We start from the raw sequence: 22,382 nt of genomic DNA on the forward strand, positions 1-22,382 counted from the left end.
ATAAAACCAGAGGATATTCACATATACACTACCGGTCAAAAGTTTGGGGTCACCTATACAATTTTTTTGTTTTACATTAAAAGTCAAAGAACTAGCGACTTCCGGTTGCGCAATGGTGGAGTGAGACGTGATTGCGATAGCTCTGACATATTTGTCTTTATTATAACACAAAAGTATGTAAATCCGCTCTAAAGATCCTCGGAACGACGGAAAGAAACACACACAAGAGGAACACTGAGACCGACATAGACAACGATGTCGAAAAAAGGAAGAAATAAGAAATACGGCGAACAAGAACTAGGCCCTGCTCAGTCCTCGGATTTGAGTGACACAGCCCAGCCAACCGATGATATGAATGACGAAGCTGACCCTCCAAACCGTACGGTGCTTGCCGCTATTGCTGCCTTACGAAGTGAAGTTGCCCAGATTAAGGAGGATATATGTACGTCCATAGATGCACGAATACAAACTGTCTGCACTGAACTAAGAGGTGAGCTAGCTACAACTAAAAAAGAGCTTCAGACTTCTGTTACAGAACTTGAAGGGATCACAACCTCGCACGAAAAAACTATTAAAGACCTAGAGAGATCAGCCACATCCCAGTCCGACGATATTACTACTCTTCAGCGTCAAGTAACACGGTTGAATTCTGAAGTGGAGAAATTAGTCAGTAATTGTGAGGACTTAGAAGGGAGGTCAAGACGACATAATATTAGAATTATCGGAATCCCAGAAGGGGCAGAAGGATCATCCACCCCACGCGACTTTGTCGCTAGCCTTCTACAAGAAGTGCTAGCTCTGGAGGCTAAGCCACTTATTGACCGGGCACACAGGACCCTCCGCCGAAGACCTGACCCACAAGAGCCTCCAAGACCCATCGTTCTGAGACTTCACTACTATCATGTGCTAGAAGGCATAATGCGGAAAGCCATTGCGGCAAAACAACTTTTCTATGAAGGCAAAAGAATCCAAATCTTTCCCGACTACCCCCCAGCCATAGCTAAGCGCAGGGCGCTATTCAATCGCGCCAGGGGGCTGCTGCGAGACAAGCCCGGTGTCAAATATGGTCTACTATACCCTGCAAGACTACTGGTTACGGTCAACGGAAGACAAGCTTCCTTCACAGACCCCAAAAAAGCCGAAGACTACGCCGAAGGACTCTTTGCTTCAGGACCGTTGACATCGGCAGAGGATAATATGACATCGCAGGAATAGTTTTCGTCCTGTCGCTGGCTGATGGCTTAGTGGCTAGTGCACAATTGCTTTCCAGACTTGATTAACGTTAGCCTACATGATGGTAAGACTGCACATTTCTAAATTCTACACTCCAAGAAGGGTTCTGCGCCATTTGTAAACTTACAGAAAGACTGTACTTTTTAAATCTGGTGAGAACCTATATGCTAACATAAACGTCATTGTGTTACTTTCTAGTACTTGTTGTGTGTGAGTGCTAGCCTACCTTGTTCCGTTTTGGTTATTGTAAGAAGGCCTTGACTAGGATATTTTCTGTTTAAATCTAAATTGTCATAATATCTTCTTTTGTTCTAAACAAATATGATAAGGAGGGGAGTTTCAGTAATATACCAAGATCTGAATGTTCCTAAATCAGACTCTGTCTAAATGTGTTCCTATGGAAAGTTCTGTTAATTTTGATTGAAATTAATGTTATGTGAATACAGCATACAAATATTTTATGTTTGATTTTGAATCCACGATGGCTTTGGTTCAGAGCAAATAGGTTAATAGACCTGAAACAGAAGAAAATATGTTTAAGTTTATATGCAACCTCTAATAATATATACCCCCCAATTGATTAGCTAATTAGGTGCAGGGAAGTTACACTTGCCTTAATGTTCGTTTGTTTCCCTTTTTCCAAACAAGTTCATTTGGATTAACTCTCAGAGCTATTAGAAGTTAGGTCATGTACACGGAAGCAAGCATGATATACAGTATTTGTTATTTTTTCCTGTTTTATTTTATTTCTGTATTTTTTGTATTATTTGGCTGTGCTAAGACTCGCGCCACTCACTTTGACTTGGCTAGAGCAACTTGGTTTGACTTTTTTTTTATTATTATTATTGTGTGGTTCTGGTTGACATGGGAAGGGAGGGTTGGGATGGGGGAGGTAGCTTCAGTGGCTATTGGATACCGTGGTGTTGGGGGGTGGGAGGGATATGAAGACCCTACAAATAGACTTCAGAGGAAACCAGTACTGCTATGTGTTCAAAATCAAGTAAACAGTGCTTATGCAAGATACTATGAATGACAACACTAGGGCATTAAGAAATCTTAGGTTTTCTAGCTGGAATGTGCGTGGATTGAATCACCCTGTCAAAAGAGGGAAGATTTTATCTCATCTCAAGACGCTTACCTCAGATATTATGTTTCTGCAAGAAACACATTTGACTAATAACTCACACAATAGACTTAGGGCAAAGTGGATAGGAGAGATTTTTCATTCTACATTTCCAAGCAAAGCAAGAGGTGCAGCCATTTTAATTAGAAAGGGTGTACCCTTCTTACATGGGAAAACAGTGTCTGATAAAGAGGGCCGCTTTATCATAGTGATTGGAGAAATTTACAACATCTCACTCACCCTGGTCAATATATATGCTCCTAACATAGACAACCCAGCATTCTTCCAGAAAGTATTTTCACTAATACCGGATATTTCACAAACAAATTTGATTATCGGAGGGGATTTTAACACTGTCCTAGATGCGCATCTTGATAGATCTTCCACAAGAAATTCCCCCAAGAACGCCTGTAGTGAATTTCTAAACTCTTATATAAATAATGCAAATATTTTAGACATATGGAGGATAATGAATCCCTCAGGTAGAGATTACTCATTCTACTCACCTGTGCATAATTCATACAGTAGGATTGACTTCTTTCTAGTGGATGGTAGACTTGCACCTTTTGTACTGGATATACAATATCACAGTATTGTGATTTCAGACCACAGCCCTGTTTCCTTTTCTTTGCATTTAGACAACATGGATAAACCGCATTCCTCTTGGAGGCTAAATCCCCAACTTTTTACAGATAAAAATTTTCGCCAATATCTAAAAGAACAAATCTCCTTGTATTTTGAGAAGAACGACACCCCTGATATCTCCCCTTCCACCCTCTGGGAGGCATTTAAAGCTTTTATTAGGGGTAGCATAATTTCATTTGAGGCAGCAAGGAAAAAAGAAAATATGACCAAATTAAAAGATTTGGAAGAGCAGATCAAGACCTTGGATAATATAAATGCTCACTCCCCGTCTATAGTCCTGCATAGAGAAATAGCAACACTAAAATACAAATACAACCAAATTATGTCTGAGAAAATAAGCCGGGCTTTTTTGTATGCCAGACAGAGGTTCTTTGAATTTGGTGATAAGCCGCATAGACTTTTAGCTCGACAGCTCCGAAAAATGGAAAATGATAAGACTATACACAAAATAAAAGCGAAAGATAACACAATACTTACAAAACCTAAAGATGTTAATAACAGGTTCCTTGAATTTTACACTGATCTGTATACTTCCAAATCCACCTCAAACCCGAGAACAGTTAATGATTTTTTGGATAAGTGCAAACTCCCCAGATTAAATAGTAGAGATTGTGAGTTGTTGAACGGTGAGCTTACAGTGGAAGAGGTTCAGGTAGCCATCTCTTCGCTAAAAGGCTGTAAATCTCCGGGCCCTGACGGACTCTCTGGAGAGTTATATAAAGCGTTTAGTGAAGAATTGTCTCCTTATTTACTGAGAGTATTTGAACATGCCCAGACAACAGGTGCTTTGCCCCCAACTCTGACTGAAGCGGTGATCACAGTAATACATAAAAAAGGGAAAGATCCAGAGGAGGCTGGTGCATACCGTCCTATCTCACTCCTCAATGTCGATGGGAAATTATTTGCTAAAATACTAGCTAACAGACTCAATCCCCTACTAGAGAAACTAATTCATTCAGATCAGACCGGTTTTATACCTAAAGGAAACTCCACCTTTAATCTTTGGCGTCTCTTTAATATTCTATACACAAAGAGAGAATTAACCTCTGATCTTGTTGTACTTGCGCTGGATGCCGAAAAAGCGTTCGATCAGATCGAATGGCACTACCTATTTGAAGTCCTTAGAAGATTCAATCTTGGGAACAGATTTCTGTCATTAATTAAACTCCTTTACCAAAACCCCACAGCCAAAATCCTAACCAATCGGACGTTATCTTCCCCAATGAAACTGGACAGGGGGACAAGGCAGGGATGCCCTCTGTCGCCCCTAATTTTTGCCCTTGCTATTGAGCCGCTGGCTCAAAGTATTAGACTTGACCCCCAGGTACATGGATACACAACCAGAGACACAACTAGTAAAATATCACTGTATGCAGATGATATTCTCCTCTACATAACACGCCCACAAATCACTATACCGCTACTTCTGGACAAAATCAGTTTCTTTGGAACCTTCTCAGGCTACCGAATTAACTGGACTAAGAGTGTTTTAATGCCAGTCAACATGAATGATCTGTCACCCCTGAGCAATTTCCCCTTTAAAATTGCCTCAGAAAAATTCACTTATCTGGGGATAGAAGTAACAAAACAATGCACCTCTCTCTTTGAAGAAAACTTTCTCCCTCTCATAGAAAGACTACGCTCCAAATTACTTTTTTGGAATTCTCTTCCAATATCTTTGATTGGGAGAATTAATGCTATAAAGATGGTGTTTCTGCCGCAATTGTTATATCTTCTCCAAAATATTCCAATCTTTCTTAAAAAGTCATTTTTTAAACGGCTGAATTCTTTGATTACTCCTTTTTTGTGGGAGCACAAAATCCCTAGAATAGGCTTGAAATATCTTTGCAAACCTAAACATCTAGGAGGATTAGCACTCCCAAATTTTTTATTCTATTACTGGGCCTCAGCAATTAAGACGTTCACTTTCTCTCTTAATACCTCAACACACCCACCTAATTGGCTACTGATGGAACAGGAGGACTGTCATCCTTATTCATTGTCTGCAATCCTGCTGGCCCCAACTAATATAAGTAAATTATTATACAATAACAATCCTATTATTCACAACATGATCCGTATCTGGAAACAAATCAGATCCCACTTTAGGCTCAAACCTATTTCTCAGGCCTTGGCCATAGATAGAAATCCCACTTTTACCCCTTCCAGAATGGGCGGAGCATTCTCTGTCTGGAGTCAGAAAGGTATTAAATTTGTTGGAGATCTATATATACAAGGTGTTTTTGCCTCATTTTCACAACTACAGCAGAAATACGAATTAGGAAATAACAATTTTTTTCAATATTTGCAAATCAGGGATTATATACGAAAACATGTAAAGGAGTTTCAGATAGAGTCGAGAACATCAATAGATGATTGTTTGAAACTATCATCAAGACTACCAAAATTGATTACACACATTTATCATACTCTCTTATCATTAAACTCCCCCTCTCCCAACATACATAGATGCAAATGGGAAAAAGAACTTGGTGAACCAATTACAAATGAGCTATGGAACAGCGCCTTGGAAAAGATTAATACCTGCTCTTTCAGTGCAAGACACTGTCTCATTCAATTTAAAGTTATCTATAAGTTACACTTTTCAAAGGAAAAACTACATAACATATACCCAGAAATATCACCTATGTGTGATAAATGCAACTCCTCTGTTGCAACTCACCTTCATAGTTATGCTTTGTGCCCAAAAATTTATTCTTTTTGGTGTGATGTTTTCGGTATAATGTCTGACGTCATGGGAACAATGATTGAGCCAGATCCTATACTCATTGTTCTTGGTGTATCTGAAACTTTCAGGGCATTCTCCAAAGCACAACAGCGTTTTATTTCATATTGCCTCATAATAGCAAAAAAACTGATCCTCACATTATGGAAGAATGTAAACGCACCCACATCAAAGTTGTGGCTAGACAGCCTTACAAATACACTCCATCTAGAAAGGATAAGGCACATCCTGAAAGACAGACTTCAACATTTTGATAAAACCTGGCAACCCTTCACATCATACCTTACACAAACTCAACGCAACAGCCCATCTTATAATATGCAGTAAGCAGCGTTGACGCAGTTTAGAGTAGGGTCTTCGGGGGGTGGGGGGGTTGGGGGGTGAGTCCTAGTCAACCTGATATGTCCTTTATGTTACATTGTCTATTTTGTTTGTTTTCTATGTTTTGTTTTGTTTTCTCTGTTGTGTTTTATCAGCATACAATATCCTCTTCGACTTTGTGAGCATACTTATAAGCAAAAAAAAAAGGAGCCTGAAATGTATTAATGATTGTACCTGTATCTTGAATGCTCAATAAAATATATTTGAAAAAAAAAAAAAAAAAAAGTCAAAGAACTAGCAAAACTGTTTTCAGCTGTGCTAACATCATTGCACAAGGTTTTTCAAGGGTTTTCTAATCATCCTATAGCCTTCTAACGCGATTAGCAAACACAATGTACCATTTAGAACACTGCGAATGGGCCTCTGTACACCTATGTACATATTCCATGAAAAACAGTTTGCAGCTAGAATAGAAGTTTACCACATAGTGTGTATAGAGTGTATTTCTGATTCATTTAATATTATATTCACTGAAAAAAATGTGTTTTTTCTTCACAAATAAGGACATTTCTAAGTGAGCCCAAACTTTTGAACGGTAGTGTAAGAAGCTGGAAAACCTGAAAGATTATTTGTTTAAAAAAAAAACAACACTAAAATCGATTAATCCATTATCAAAATAGTTGACAAATAATTTAGTAATTGGTTACTAATCAGTTAATTTTCAAATTTTCACAGCCCTACATCATACTGTGTATATTTATATTTAACATCCGTTACATTATCATTAAGAAAGATAAGTTATGATATATTTTGATTAAATTATTTTCCAGCCCTTCTTTCAATTACATCATACGCAGAACTTTTACTCATTTATCCATACATAGGTGTACATAGGAGAAAAGTAAGCAGTTGTATGAGAGGAAGATAAAAAAAACTGCATAAAATGTAAATAACCGAGAGGCTAATTAAATTCAGTCGTTTGGTTTTGTTGATAGTCAAACTGCGCATTTGCCTAAACGAATATAAACCTGTCCGTCCAGTCAAGTTAAATAAAAGTTACAGACTTCATTATTACATTTATTTTCCCTTCAAGCCAAACTAAATTTTTTTAATTATGTATTTGTTATATGAAGCATTGAAACCAGGAAATATTTACGTAAGAAGCTGAAAAATCAGAAAACTTGTTTTAATTATTTAAAAAAAAAAAAAAAAAAAGAATAATTGATTATCATTATAGTTTGATGATTAATTTAATAATTATCAACTTGTTTGATGTGATATAGCATCTTAGAGGCTTATGTAAATAGACAAAGTTATTATTTGTTGTAAGTGTATATAATATAAGTGTTTTTATATAAGAACTTAAAAGGAAAAAACTTTTTTAATTCCCTGAGGTGTGTCTGGGAACAAGCTCGGGGAATAGGAACAAACGGGTGTGACCACATGTTTATACAAACAAATAAATTAGACACAAATCCAAACCGTGCGAGGCGCTATAGTAACGTTCAGCGATTCGAGCTGTAGATATGGGTTTATCTGTCTCTTGGAATCAGTTCAGTCATGTGTGAATGAAACACATCTTGCTCCCTGCAGAAGCCAGAGTTCAGGGCAGTTTTCAGAGCTGATCATGAGCCACCAGCAAGCTGCACCCCACTGGTTCTCCTCCAGTAGACGCCATCAAGACCCCGCTCAGTTACTTTTTCAATGTGAGATTTAGGGAGTTGCGTGAGACTGTTGTATTTGGGTGAACGCTGCCACTTAAAGCACAAGCTTCCTCCCTTTCTTGTGCCCACGTTGCGCCCTCACTTTATAGTTAAAGCTTCCTCTGGTCCCCTGGTGTTTTGTAATTTCATGTCTTAGCAGCAGGGCTCTCTGGGAAATGCCAAACACTGTATGTTGATGACATGATTTTCTTTCCCAAGAAGCCTTTTATGTTTTGAAATAACAAGTGGCCTTGAACATTGAGTCTTTTTGATGTTTTTTTTATTCTCCCTGTAGGCTTTACTCATCATCTCTGTAGACATGTCCTATTTTTATATGAACATCCAGTATTTGATTCCACGAATCACATTTTCCCAAGTAATGCCCTTTGGAGTCAAAGAGAGCTTTGCTGATATACTGTTTCTAATAACGTGTCTCTCTTCTCTCTGGGTCTCCTCTACAGTAAGCATGTTTCTCAACACCCTGACGCCCAAGTTTTACGTGGCTCTGACGGGCACTTCCTCCCTCATATCAGGACTCATATTGGTAAGACACTGTGATATTAATTGTGATATTAATGATGTTTTTCAGCAACTTTAAGAAAACAAGGAAAAGCAAAGGGAAACCACTAGTTGAAAACACCACCACAACACATACCTAAGAACTACTGTACTGTGGCCAGCTGCTTAATCTCTCTCATTGTGCATTGCTGTGGTTGCATCACCCGTGTGGTTTCCTTCTCTAGGTGACTTAATGAGCCCGGGATGTAATTTGTTAGTGGTTTAATCACAGGTTCAGAGGCCACGAGCAGCTGAGCAGAGGAAATCTATACTCATTAGGTTCTACATAAGATGAGCTACGAAAAATGGCAGCCTCTGACTTTGTCACTGTATATCCTCCTCCTCCTGTCTTATCGCCACCGACATTATAGTGTTTATAGTGCTGCTCGGAAGTCTAACAACACATTTACTGATCACATTTATATTTTTATGAATAAAGATGTCAATGCAGCACTCTATTGGAGTGCTCGAAGTGCCAATTCATAGTTTTCACAAACTTGATTCTTTGATGCACCATAATTTATAACTCATGTGATTCAACATTTGTGTCATTGTCATAAACTTGTTCTGATGCCATAGAAAAGTGGGATTCAAAGGGCTTCTCCCCCCCTGGTTTTTGTCATGTGTGGTCCATGTGGACATGTAGTCCAACATTTGTGACCACACGACCAGACCTTACTGCGTATGCTCCATGTAGGATGATAAACTTGGAATAGAATTTGGGATCACGTTGAACGCCGGGCTAGTTTTCGTGGACATGTACGTGACTAGAAACGGGAACACACACATTTCTTTGGTCATACACTCTTAGAAATAAAAGTGCTAAGTAGAACCATATAAGGTTCTTCGGTTTGTCCTCATAGGAGAACCCTTTTTAGCTCCAGGTGGAACCTTTTTATAAAGGTTCCTGGAACCCTTTAAAACCCTTTATTGGGGAAAGAGATTTTAAAGGGTTCTATGGATCAAAATGGTTCTTACTGGAACCATTAGTGATGCCAAGAACCCTTGAAAAACCCTTTCCAGAAGAAAGGGTTTTTCAGTTTTCAGTTCCTCTGAAGTTAGAGGCAGTTTTTTTAAATTCCCTTTTCCACAGACGGCTACATTAATGTAACTGTGGTATTTTAAAATGGCTCCTCATAATTAACTCACTGTCTCTTCCCTGTGGGCTGTCGGCCAATCTGTGTAGGCTGCTCAGAGATGGTGCTGATCTTCACACATGCTCTGTGCGATGATTAAGAAATGTTCAAGCCATTTTGCTTCCAGTTGGTTTCATCGAAACAGGCACGGGTTGTTGTTTCTCTGTTATGTGAACGGATGTTTGGGTCTCTATTGCATAATTTGTCAGTGAAGAGTTTGGAGATAAGCCTTGTTAGATAGGGTTATCACTTTCTCACTCAAGCACAGGCTTGTAAACTGAGTGTTTTTCTCACACTTTTCTAAAACTAGGGTTATCGTGTATTTTGTGAAGTGCCCATGAAAGCGTACAATTACAGAAGAATGTACATGCAACGTAAAACTAGAAATATTTGAATCGCTAAGTGTCAATAAAAGGCTTTTGAGATGAGATTTAAAACACTCGCTTAAAGGACAACAACAATAACAGCAAAAGTGTCCGTACCAACACTCATAAGGACTAAGCTGAGAAGTCCAGAGAGTATATCAAAAGAATATATAGAAGCCCTAAGTTATACAAGCCGTTAGAAGTAATTAGGAGGATTCTGAGAGTCAGACTTCAGTCCAAAAGTGCAGTCAGTGTAGTGAGGTCAGCACCAGGGTGATTGGATATTACTCTATCATCTGCAAATGTGCTCATATTATTATTTTCATAATCAATTAATCTGTTTTTTACTAATGGTATTCATTCTACACTCACAGAGGGAAAAACTGATTAAATAATGTTTAGCATCAATATCCACCGATGTTCAAGCTTTGCGATTGCTTTGTCAAAGACGGTCACATCTTGTCCCCCAAGACTCTCCATACCTTCACAATCACTCTGAAAACAGGGAGCTCATACAGTTAGTGGTATTTCAGTTTAGAAAACAGATAAAAGTCAGTCAGGGCCATCTTGGCTCAGAAGGATCCACAAGGGAGACGTTAAAAGCCATATTTGGGCACTTTGACCACCGCCTCTTACCTACTCATTTTTAAAAGACGTCACCTGCATGAAAAGAACGACAGACCGTGATATAAGGCTTTAATATTTATGCCCCAGAGCGGGAGATCTGCTCAGTGTTTCAGGGTGAGACAAAAAAACTAACTCATGTTGTGTTTTTAAGTGGAGCGATAAATTGTTTGACAAAGGGTCAAATAAGAGTAACGCTCAAACCATGTAACACATGCAGAACCTGGAGGTAAATGGACTGCACTTATGTACAGCCCTAACAGTACAACAGAGTGTTTTACAGTGCCTCTTATTCGCTCTCTCTCACACACACACACTTCTGTACAGCCATTCTTCTGAGGATGCTGCATTGACAGCCTAAATAAAGTAAAGTGTTATCTCTAACTTTAACCATCAGCAGTTGATGCCTAACCTCAATCTAACCACAAATCTTAGTTCTAAACTCAACCAGTTCCTCAGAAATGTGGTTCTACCTCATTATGAGCAGCTTTTAGTCTCCATGAGGACAAGTGGACCTGACAAGGCCAGTGTTTATGCCAGAAAAAGTCCTTAAGAGGCAGCAAATACAACCACAAACTCTGATGGCGGTGCTATTTAGGAGCAGTCTGCAGTGCAGTGCGTTGCTTGGGGACGTTCTGACATGCAGGTCAATGCCACCAGGTCAATGCCATCATGACTCGACAGTCAACAGACGTTCAAGTCCGACGAAAGAGCGGCTTACACTGATAAGTTCCTCCTCTGGCTAAAGGTGGTCATTGTAGAGAAAAGCACACTCAGAGACGTAAACGGTGTTAATCGCACTGGTAACGATCGTGTGCGAGTGTAAAAGCAGATGGAGAATAGCCCCTAGCTGAGTACAGTGATAATGTTGACAAGTTAAACAAGGTGTTTTTCTTCAATTCTCTCGTCGCTGAAGCAATGACGACAAGAAATGGAACAGAGGAACATTAGAAACATTTTGTCATATGAAGAGTTTAACTAAATGTACTTCTTCTCTTTGTCTTCTTCAGATCTTTGAGTGGTGGTATTTCAGGAAATATGGGACCTCCTTCATAGAGCAGGTGTCTGTGAGCCACCTGCGCCCCCTGCTGGGCGGAGTGGACAGCAGCTCCCCCAGCAACTCCAACACCAGTAATGGGGAAGCCGACTCCAATCGACAAAGTGTGTCTGGTAAGAGCTGATGCATGGAGCTGGACTGCAGTTTCATGATTTCTATTTTTACATCTGAGACTCAACCACTGCCATAAATGATTTGCTTAAAAAATCTTTCTCCCGGTCATGTCAAGTCCATACTTGATGCTAATCTAAACATGTACACTTTTTTTGTTTTTGTTTTGCATGTTGGTCAGATAAACTACACTGTGGTTTGTTTTTGCCTTTGTTACCCGAGCATTATTTTTGTGAAATAAAGTCGTCTGGGGACGAAATTGAATAAAACAACGATGATGCAGTGGGAGTCTGGAAAAAGGGCTGAAATAGCAGGCTGCACCAAAACCAAAAACAAGTGATACATCCCACCCCCTTCCTGTCAAGAGCAGAGCTGGAGGAGAAAGCACTGTGAGGAGCTTTGTTGATATCATGTTGGCAGATCAGTCCGTTTGTTTCCATGTTTTCCATCAACACTTGTTGGTATGAGGCGCTTTAGTATGTGGCTAGTTGTTAGCATGTCAACCGCATAATATTAGATTCTTTAAGCTGACGGAGCATAAAATCTGTCTCCATCACTGGAGTCTCCCTTTGAGTCATGTACTGAGCGCCTAGGCCAGCTTCAGTCCGACTCTGGTCTGATTGAAGATAAACATGCAGTAGTAGTTCAATTTCCACTTAATTATAAGTGTGTGTTAGTTGGACGTTGTGAAATTGATCGATTTTGGTACATCATCAGTTGGACTAACATGGTATTTTTCAGTTTGAATAAGTTAAATTTTGTTCCGACTAACACAATTGTTCCATGTTTATGTTGTTAACATAACTGTGTTATGTTTATTTCAGTATAGCATGAGCTACAAACACTGGAATTTATTGGAAATGTATTCATAGATGGCTGTCAGGACGACTGGAGGATGTTGTTTTAGAAACCTCATTAAAATGTGGCAGTAAATTCCATTTGATTTGATCTGATATCTGTGGGGTATTCTCGTGTATATATTATATTCTGGTGCTTTTGTCGTGCTTTCCCTCCAATGTTTTTTTTGCTGTAGGCATGGCAATGGATTGAGTAAATGTGACACAATCAGTTGATTGTTTGTTTATATGGATTTTTCTGGGTTTGAAAAACAAGAAGTCGTGGTTAAAAAAAGTAATTAAACAAGTATGTTTGGGGCACCAGTAAAAGAAAAAAAGTGAGTTAAGTATGTAAAAAGATAAACAGGTGAGGCAAAATAAGATTCCTGTAATAGTTTTTCCTATTTACATTACCAACATCTCCACAAGATTGAATCAAAACCTTCTCTTCTTGTCTTTGAGTTTTGCTGCTCACAAACTAACACTATCCTCAGTCGAGGTAACTAAAGATCCACGTGTGTCCGGCTGAGTCGTCCACTCTCAGTCGCTGTAGCTGCTTCTGTCCTTTAATTCTACATGAGTAACCCTTTGATCGCAGTAAATCCCTTCAGAATTTGCTTCCACATTAAATCTGTCATTTTTTAAAAAGAGAAAAACTTACTTGGAGTTGAATAAATCATGCTTTCGGTTTCGTTGCGGATTAAACAGGGGACATTCATCCCACATATGCATCCCACAATCCAGCATATTTCGAAGTGACTCAGCCTAAATTCGTATGAGCAGCAAACCAAAGTTGTCATGAAAGTTCAAGTTTAAACGGTAACGATGAGTAACTTCACTGACGATCATGACAGCTTTCTCCAAAGGATCCATCTCTGAGGAGCAAACTAGGATTATACTGTGTGACATCACCAAGACGAGAGAAGCTGTTTTAATTATTACAGCTTGAATAATCCTGAATTGTCTGCCTGTAAAAAGTCCCCCCATTCTGTGACACAGCACACGTCAGACACTTTTAAATAGTCGACTTGATGGATTAGACTGCACTGGAAATAAATGAATTCATGAGGTGTTTGGAGCTGAGCAGACACAAGGACACTGTTAATTAGCCAAGAGCGATGTATTTACAGACCATGATCATTCAATGTGCTTTACGGATATAAATGTAATACAAATAATGTAAATAAACGTTAAGAAAGTATATGAAGTAAAAAATAGCTGAAACTGAGTTGTTGAAATGTGTGTTTGCTTATCACACTGACGGGTTCAGAAACCGTGACCTGATTTAATCAATAAGGTGATTATGTAAATCCACACATTAACATTAAATTGAAGTTAAAATATTATTTTGCTAAAACTGCTGAATATGTAAAATAGTCCATTTGAAGACTTTACCGTGATCTGTTCTTTACTTTTCTGTATTTTATTGATTAAACTTAGTTTAAAATAGTGATAAATAGTCAATAATATTGATGCAATACTTCAGCAGTTTAATGTTAAATCATAAAATCAGGACATATGATTGTCAAAAAACGACTTCCAGTCCAAGAAAACTCATACCTAAATTCCCTTACTTCCCCCTGATGCAATTCATTTGGTTATTTTGCTTTATTTTTTTTATTTTTTGAGGACCTAGTTTGTAGGAATATTTATTCTCCCCCAAACCAAAGATGTTATCTGCTGGTTAATTACACAATGTGGTATTATTACTGGTCATTATAAATAAAGTGATTTTATTGTGTGTTAATAATTATACCAGGAGCTGGGTCAGCTCTACAGAGGCCGCTATTTCAGACCACCATGTTTTCAAACTTGAGTTTTGATGCTAACTAAAGGCTACATAGGTTTTCAGATACACTTAGAAGTGGACAGTTGAGGTGAGTAATATTCAGTGTCAACATGCAACTAAATATTTACACACTGTACCTTGAAGAGTTTTAATTTGACTTCATGTCAGCTGTGCTGCTCTCACAGAGTTGAAAGTATCGGTCAGTGCACAGCCGAGCTGTTTGAACTGCACAGTGGAGAACCCTGTGCTGAACTTACCCTTGATTCTCATCACTGTTATTGTTCTCTTCCTGCAGAATGTAAAGTGTGGAGAAATCCTCTGAATTTATTTCGAGGAGCGGAGTATAATCGGTGAGTGACAGCAGCCTTGTCTCCTGGTTGTTTTATAGGAGTCGATCTTTTGTCACGTTCACTCTCCTGCCTCTTGTTTGTCATCTTTATCCGTTTGATCTACTGTTTATCTGTTGCTTCTGTCACTTCACGATCTGTCAGGTGGTGTTTTCTCCTCAGATCCACTTTATTAACCCTGTTTCATTCATTTTCCCCTCATGACCAACTCGTCTTTATTCCCATTCATCTTTGTTCTTTCTCTCCTCTGGAATATCTTTTGTTCTGCTGTCTTTCTCCCTCACGTGTCTCTATTCTCTTGTCATTCCACTTTGATGATGTGTCTGCCTCTTGTTCCTTCCATTGAGTCATCCTCCGCTTTTCTATTCTTCATGTGATAATTATCCTGTCGCTCTCTCTCTCCACCTGTCATCCTACACCTTTAGCTCTTTCTCTTTTAATTTGGTCATTCAGAGTCGAGATGTGACAGCTTGTGATTCTTGTTCTGTCATCTGCATGTCTAATATCGGAGTCTGTACTTGTGATCTTGTTTTCTCTTGGATAATTTCTTTATGGTTAGTTGCTTGTTGCTGATGTGGTTTTGCCTCTGTGTTCAGATATACGTGGGTAACTGGTCGAGAGCCTCTGACGTATTATGACATGAATCTGTCGGCACAAGACCACCAGACGTTCTTTACCTGTGACTCAGACCACCTCCGGCCGGCTGATGCCAGTAAGGGAAACCCTCACAAGCTCAACTACTGTATATGCATAATAATGTCCTGTTTCTGGCCGTGTGTGCTTGGCCTTAATATGTCTGTGTGTTTGTGTGCTGGCAGTAATGCAGAAGGCGTGGAGGGAGAGGAACCCACAGGCTCGCATCTCTGCCGCACATGAAGCACTGGAGCTTGAAGAGTGAGTTCAATAGTTTCAATAATAATTGATCGTTATGGCAACGCACAGGGAAACAATCAGGCAAACAAATGTGTTCAGGGTTTGAAAACATGTCTGTCTGTGGAGTCACATGGGGGAAAAACTGAGTTTTCAAATAAAAGTGATTAGAACAAGTAGAGGTAAACTGTCAAACTGATTATTTGGGGACAGTTTGGGCTACTTTTTTAATAACCATTATCAGTCAGTGATTGATTCATTGGCTGTTTATTACTTATGTTGTTTGACTAACTTCTATTTATTGTGGAGATTATATTTCTTTATTCTTATAAGATGTGTGTGTTTGTGTGTATATATATATATATATATATATATATATATATATATATATATATATATATATGTATGTATATGTATGTGTATGTGTGTGTATATATGTATGCATATGTGTATGTGTGTGTATATATGTATGCATATGTGTATGTGTGTGTATATATGTATGCATATGTGTGTGTATATATGTATGCATATATGTATGTGTGTGTATATATGTATGTATGTATATGTATGCATATGCGCATATATATATATATATATATATATATATATATATATATATATATATATATATATATATATATATATATATACACATGTATATGAGGGAGTAAATACAAAAATTATCCAAACAGCCCAAAAAAAGTATAAATGTCGGTCAACCTCCAAACAAATAAACACTGTCATTTCATATATTTCATATAAAGTAAAGAGAGTCCTCTGGGTGTCTTCAAGGCAGTGGAGATTTATTTTTTAGGAGCCTGTAGGACTGCAGCGGGCAGCACGGAGGAATCATGGCCACGTCGATCTGAGCTCGTATCGCCGCCATGACAGATGGTCGACGCTGACGATCGCCGTTTATCAGATGCTTTGTACAGATACATGAGGCTCAAACAACAACAGTGGTCCTGTATCACTGTGTTAGTAAATGAGTTAATTAAGTCAAAAGGATGTGAGGCGACAGTAACATCTATTACCCTGTGGAACATAAGAGATGACGATACAGGAAACGTAATATTAGTGCTGCTATTATTTGCTTTATTCTCTCTCCTATATGTTGTTTTGTACAACTTTTTCATATTCAAGCCACTTTATTGTCAGTATATTGACAATATAATTAAATGTGCACTCCCAAGACAAAATATCTAAAATAAATTAATAAAACAGTCGATAAATGTCTCCTTGTCTGCTGCCCTTTTTAATCCACCTGTATCCTCTCTCCTCTCCTCCTGCAGTTGTGCGACAGCATACATCCTCCTGGCGGAGGAGGAGGCCACCACCATCATGGAGGCCGAACGCTTGTTTAAACAGGCGCTAAAAGCTGGAGAGAGCTGTTATCGCCGCAGCCAGCAGCTCCAGCATCATGGTACACAGTATGAAGCCCAGCACAGTGAGTACAGTACCGCTCATACTCGTAATTGAAGTTGTTAGGTCTGTAATTGGCCTCTCTAGCCATGAAATCATATTTTTAAATGTCAGACCACAGGGAGAGATAGGATAATTTGACGTGCGCCACTGGTTTGGATTATTCTTTCAGTTTTAATCACAGTCGTGAAGCGACTTGACGACGTTGATATGTACGTGCAGTAAGTGTTGTTGACATGTCTTCACCAGGAAGAGACACCAACGTGTTGGTGTATATAAAGAGGAGACTGGCCATGTGCTCCAGAAAGCTTGGCCGAACACGAGAAGCCGTTAAAATGATGAGAGATGTAAGTGAGCACCCTGACAGCACACACACACACACACACACACACACACACACACACACACACACACACACACACACACACACACACACACAGAGTGAGTGTGAAACACACTTTTATTTGATTATTTTTAGTGTCAGTCAGTTGATTTAACCTTTTATTTTAACAAGGACATTAAAATCTCTTCTACAAGTGAGTCATTTAGCCACATCATACGTACAGTATCACAGTACAGTACCACATTTACACCAAGAAATATCAGAAAACAAGAGGCACAATTACTGTCTTTATTCTTTATTTAAAATAGATATATTCCATAGAGCTTTAGACTGTATTTAAGTCTGCTTAACTGAAGAAGCCTCTTGGACGAGGTCTTCCACTAAACTCGAGCCAGTCCGAGACCCACAGCTAACTTGCTAACTGGTGCAGTTTCTTTTTAGTTTTGTGATTGCCGCTTTATTGACTACTTTATTAATTAACGTATATGAGGGAGTGAAGAAGATTTCAGCAAGAGAAACAAATTAAAGACTCAAACTTTCAAACCAACACACTCACAATATTATTCACTCACAGAGTAAATAAAACTGTATAATTTGACTGCATTGTGATGATCCTAAGCTCTTCTCTCTTCTTTTTGTTTTAATCTGGCTGTGCATACTGTGCATGTGTCGCCCCCTGTCTGGTATTACATGTAACAACAGTTGTGTGTTTTCCAGTTAATGAAGGAGTTCCCTCTCCTCAGTATGTTCAACATCCACGAAAACCTCCTGGAGTCGTTATTAGAGCTCCAGAACTACGCTGACGTCCAGGCCGTTCTGGCCAAGTATGACGGTGAGAGGAAGGACACGTTTTTTAATTATTTAGAAAGAAGTGCTTTTAAATAACACAAAATATGTAATAATCGTGTCCACATTTGCAGCTGAAGGGAGGGAGAAAAAGTAATTTTGTTTGTGAAACAATTGTTTGAAAAGCAGCAGCAGTGGCGGCATTTTCCCCGAGTCATGCTGTGGATTTGGCTCGGTTGATAAATACATCAGCACAAATGTGTCTGGCCCCATCATTACTTTTTGGAGCGATAACCAAAACTGCATTAAAAATTTAATTACAATGTGGCCTTGAGTAAAATTCTGCAACTAAACTGACTTGGATTCATTTAGTTTCATTTCATTCTAACATATTTTATGAGCTGCTCTATATTCCTGGCCTCGGATGCTTCTTAAACTATTAAGCCACATCGTGGTGCGCTGCTTTCTTTAGTTTTTCAAGTTTATCCTAAATGAATCATGAATTCATGTGTAATTCGTTGCTCACATTATCATAAAATGTCCTGCTTTGCAATAATCACATTTAGTTAACTCATCAAACTTGGTGTTCACATCATCACCTGTGAAAACTGCGATTGTTTTAGGCCCTATCCCTTTTGATTTTGCAGAAATTATAGTTAAAAACCAGCCGTAACAACACCAACGCTAATGCACATTATTGCAAGACGCGTTTCCATGACGACTGATCGGAAAAAGATGTGCATGACGTCATGTTTACGTGCCGCGGCACCGGAGTCCGCGCACCGTTTACCAGTTAGCGCCGTTAGCTGCATTAGCTCCGTTAGCGCGCCTGCCGTCGAACTGGAGCGGTCCGTTTCTTAAACGAAAAGAGCAGCGCTACGAATAACCAGCTGTACCTGTGTACTGTGTATGTGTGCCTCTGTTTTTAAAGTTTAGCGTTACTTTACAGACTCATTTTAACAATTGGGAGTCACATAAACATGACGTCACGTGCGTGTTTTTCCGTTCAGTCGTCATGGAAACGCGTCATGGCTAACGTGTGCTAACTATGACGCCTTTAACCGCCACTATCGTGCTAACACGCCCAACACTATTTTATTGTAATTTGGCAGGAAACTAAGCAGCAGCAGTAACTTTTTTAACCTTGATTGCCCAGCATTTCTTCTGTGGAGAGTACGTCAGCTCTGTCAACAGTGAAACCCAACCAAAAAAACACACCTCAAAGCTGTGAAACTCAAACCCACCGTCTCCCTTTACACGTCCCACAGGCCTGCACACCTCCGTCACCTGTAACTCCAAACTTTTACTACCTGCTGTCTCTCATGTCTTGCTTTTTTTTGTCTCCTCCACAGATATTAGCTTACCCAAATCTGCAACAATATGCTACACAGCAGCTTTGCTCAAAGCGAGGGCGGTGTCGGACAAGTGAGTATCTCTTTCCCCGTCGGCTTCAGAGCTCGTACGAAAAGGAGCCCTGTCGTAACTTTGCTCTGCTATTTAAGTGTTTTAATAAACAGCCTGCAGACCTGCGCTGTGTCTATAATGAGAGAACTGACTGGAGCGGTGCTGCAGTCACAGAGTGTAATAAGTTTCTGACTGCAGGACAAACACACCTAAAATAAAAAGAACACACAAACAAAAAAAACAACATAAATCTGCACGACTTGATATTTTTCAATCAAACTCACAACGGGAAGCCTGATTGTCTCTCTGTTACCGTACGTCTTATCTTCTCCAGGTGTGACGTTAGAGGTTTCAGAGTCGTAAAATCTGTTTCCAAGCGAACAGTGTTGTAAATAAGATTTGATTTATTATTCAATCTTCCCTCTGCTACCACCTCAAACAGGCCAGTGGAAGGGAAAGGGGATAAAAAAAAACAAAAGAATAGTTTCCTACCAGAGGAAGCTTGTACATGTACCACAGTTTGAGAACCATGGATCTGATGTCTTATACTCCATCTGTTTGTGTGTGTGTGCAGGTTCTCTCCAGAGGCAGCGTCCAGGCGAGGCCTGAGCACAGCAGAGATGAACGCAGTAGAAGCCATCCACAGAGCGGTGGAGTTCAACCCTCATGTCCCCAAAGTGAGTCTCAGGCCCAGTTTAGACCCTGGTGCTAACATCCTGTTTCAAGTGGACATCGTTAGGTAGAACTGGAGATGTCACTGATCAATAGGAGGAGCCCAAAGTTGCTCAAAAGTGGTTGTGATTGGGTGAATTTGCAGTCATTGCTGCCATTTATAAATTCCTGAAACAACGGTTTAATCTGCATTTGATAAAAGGTTGACGTCAAACTGGCGTCGCCTGTCACTAAACCCTGTTCATGTTTCTTCACCTCCTCCTCCTCCGCCTCCCTCAGTATCTGCTGGAGATGAAGAGTCTCATTCTTCCTCCAGAACACATCCTGAAAAGAGGCGACAGTGAGGCCATCGCCTACGCCTTCTTCCACTTGCAGCACTGGAAACGGGTGGAGGGGGCGCTCAACCTGCTGCACTGCACCTGGGAAGGCAGTGAGTGCACACACACACACAAACACAGCTGTTAATTTAAATTAAACAAACACACTCATGAACAGATTGTATAATCATTGGAAGAGTGTCGTCAGTAGCTGCTGTGCTCTTTGTGTGTTTGCAGCGTTCAGAATGATCCCCTATCCTCTGGAGAAGGGTCACCTCTTCTATCCTTACCCCATCTGCACAGAGACGGCCGACAGAGAGCTGCTACCCAGTAAGAGACACCCTGACACACACACACATACACGCACAATAATCTGCTTAAAGAGATGGTTCAGGTTTGTGATTGTTGTACAAGGTACTGAGGTTTGGTATCAGGAAGTAAGTTTCCCATTGCTCCTTGAAAAGTTTGTGAATTTGGAAGAAAAAAAAACATTCTAGGCTCTTGAAAGTTTATGAAAATTGCCCTAAATAGACATGGGTCATTGAAAGTGCTTGAACTGTGTGCAAGAAAGAAGTTAAGTTAAGTTAATATCAAGTTAAGTTGATATTTAAGCAACTCCAAATTAGGGAAATCATTGTTTTTACATAAACATAATAATCTATTTTCAGGGACAGGTGCATCCGGCCAAAGATACCGCACACTATTATTGCCACTCCATCAATAATGCATATTTAATGTATATAGAAGTTTTTATAACTTGATTTTTTTTGTCTATGAAGTTGATCAGAATAATAAATGAATTGACACTGCTTATTTTAGTTTTCTTTATTGAAATGCAGAATTTATTTTATTATATTATATTTTATTATAATAATTTATTGTTTCCAAAGTGGTTTGTGAGTTTCATCCCAGGTCAAGGTCACTCCTATTTATGATGCCTTCTTGCTCCTAAAATCACCAGCAGCCATTCTGTCTCAAAAAGATAAAAACACACATTTTGGTGGAGTAACCAGTTCAAACATTTCAGTTTCCAGGCATAAAACAAGATATATAAACCTCTGTGGCTGAAAACTAACGTTATGATGTGTGTTTGTGTGTCTGTGTGTGTCCTCTCGTGCTGCGTGGAAGCAGTGTTTCACGAGGTGTCGGTGTATCCAAAGAAGGAGCTGCCCTTCTTCATCCTCTTCACAGCCGGACTCTGCTCCTTCACCGCCATGTTGGCTCTGCTCACACACCAGTTCCCCGAGCTCATGGGAGTGTTTGCTAAAGCGGTGAGTATACGCACACACATGCAAACCCAATTCTAACCCTAAAACCAGGTTTTAACCCCTAAACGGATAAATTGTCCTCACTACCTTTCATTATAAGTTTATCGTGTTCAGGATAGAAGAGGGAAAATAAACCCAAATGATTGTGTTGAACTCTGACCTTTTCTCTGCTTCTGCCTACACGTTGGTCAATGAGAACTTTTTAAATGTCAAATTTCCTTCGCTACATTATGCCCGCTGAATGCATCTGTATATCCAGTCCTGCTCTGACCTTTCTTCTTCTTGTGCTTTCTCTCAACCAAAAAAAAACTGCTGCATCAATATCAAATCTGCTCCAGGGGGATAAACTGATTTGAATTAATTTGAAAGTAAAGATCCTGTGACTCTTGTCTCACCCAAATCAGCCAAGGTTAACTCCGCCTCTCTCTGCTAATCTCACAGGATAAATCCTTTGGCTTCTCCTGAAAGTCTTCTGTCACAATAAACTTTCTGTTTGAACTTCTCCAATCCAATATACTACGACGTAGACGATGTTTAGAGCCCGGCGTTTAAATGTGAGGTGAAGCTTAAAGCTGCAGTACGTAATGTTTGGTGACTGTTGTTGTTGTTATTCTGCCTCTGTTTGGAGTTTGTGAACAGAAGTCATCGAACATTATCTGGGCTCTGTCAAGCAATACTATCAGACTTGACTAAGATGAGCATTTAT

General features: G+C 39.4%; 1 protein-coding gene across 5 annotated transcripts in view; it reads left to right on the top strand.

Annotated features, from left to right (window-relative positions):
* The window catches only part of LOC310930924 (suppressor of tumorigenicity 7 protein homolog), a 54,708-nt gene that overhangs the window by 30,944 nt on the left and 1,382 nt on the right, over nucleotides 1–22,382 (top strand). For 2 of the 5 annotated variants that reach the window (XM_083893992.1, XM_083893988.1), the window contains 13 exons: nucleotides 8,233–8,315; nucleotides 11,465–11,624; nucleotides 14,543–14,597; nucleotides 15,191–15,306; nucleotides 15,413–15,488; nucleotides 16,757–16,911; nucleotides 17,136–17,233; nucleotides 17,932–18,061; nucleotides 19,368–19,440; nucleotides 19,994–20,096; nucleotides 20,371–20,521; nucleotides 20,646–20,738; nucleotides 21,537–21,679. In XM_083893992.1, the coding sequence (XP_083750118.1) occupies nucleotides 8,238–8,315; nucleotides 11,465–11,624; nucleotides 14,543–14,597; nucleotides 15,191–15,306; nucleotides 15,413–15,488; nucleotides 16,757–16,911; nucleotides 17,136–17,233; nucleotides 17,932–18,061; nucleotides 19,368–19,440; nucleotides 19,994–20,096; nucleotides 20,371–20,521; nucleotides 20,646–20,738; nucleotides 21,537–21,679 (1,431 nt within the window). In that variant the 5' untranslated portion in view covers nucleotides 8,233–8,237. The remainder of the gene's footprint in view (nucleotides 1–8,232; nucleotides 8,316–11,464; nucleotides 11,625–14,542; nucleotides 14,598–15,190; nucleotides 15,307–15,412; nucleotides 15,489–16,756; nucleotides 16,912–17,135; nucleotides 17,234–17,931; nucleotides 18,062–19,367; nucleotides 19,441–19,993; nucleotides 20,097–20,370; nucleotides 20,522–20,645; nucleotides 20,739–21,536; nucleotides 21,680–22,382) is intronic. The other 3 variants (XM_083893989.1, XM_083893990.1, XM_083893991.1) reach the window with 3 other exon arrangements.

This window comes from Microchirus variegatus (assembly GCF_963457635.1).
Source record: "Microchirus variegatus genome assembly, chromosome: 8".
Lineage (NCBI taxonomy): Eukaryota > Metazoa > Chordata > Actinopteri > Pleuronectiformes > Soleidae > Microchirus > Microchirus variegatus.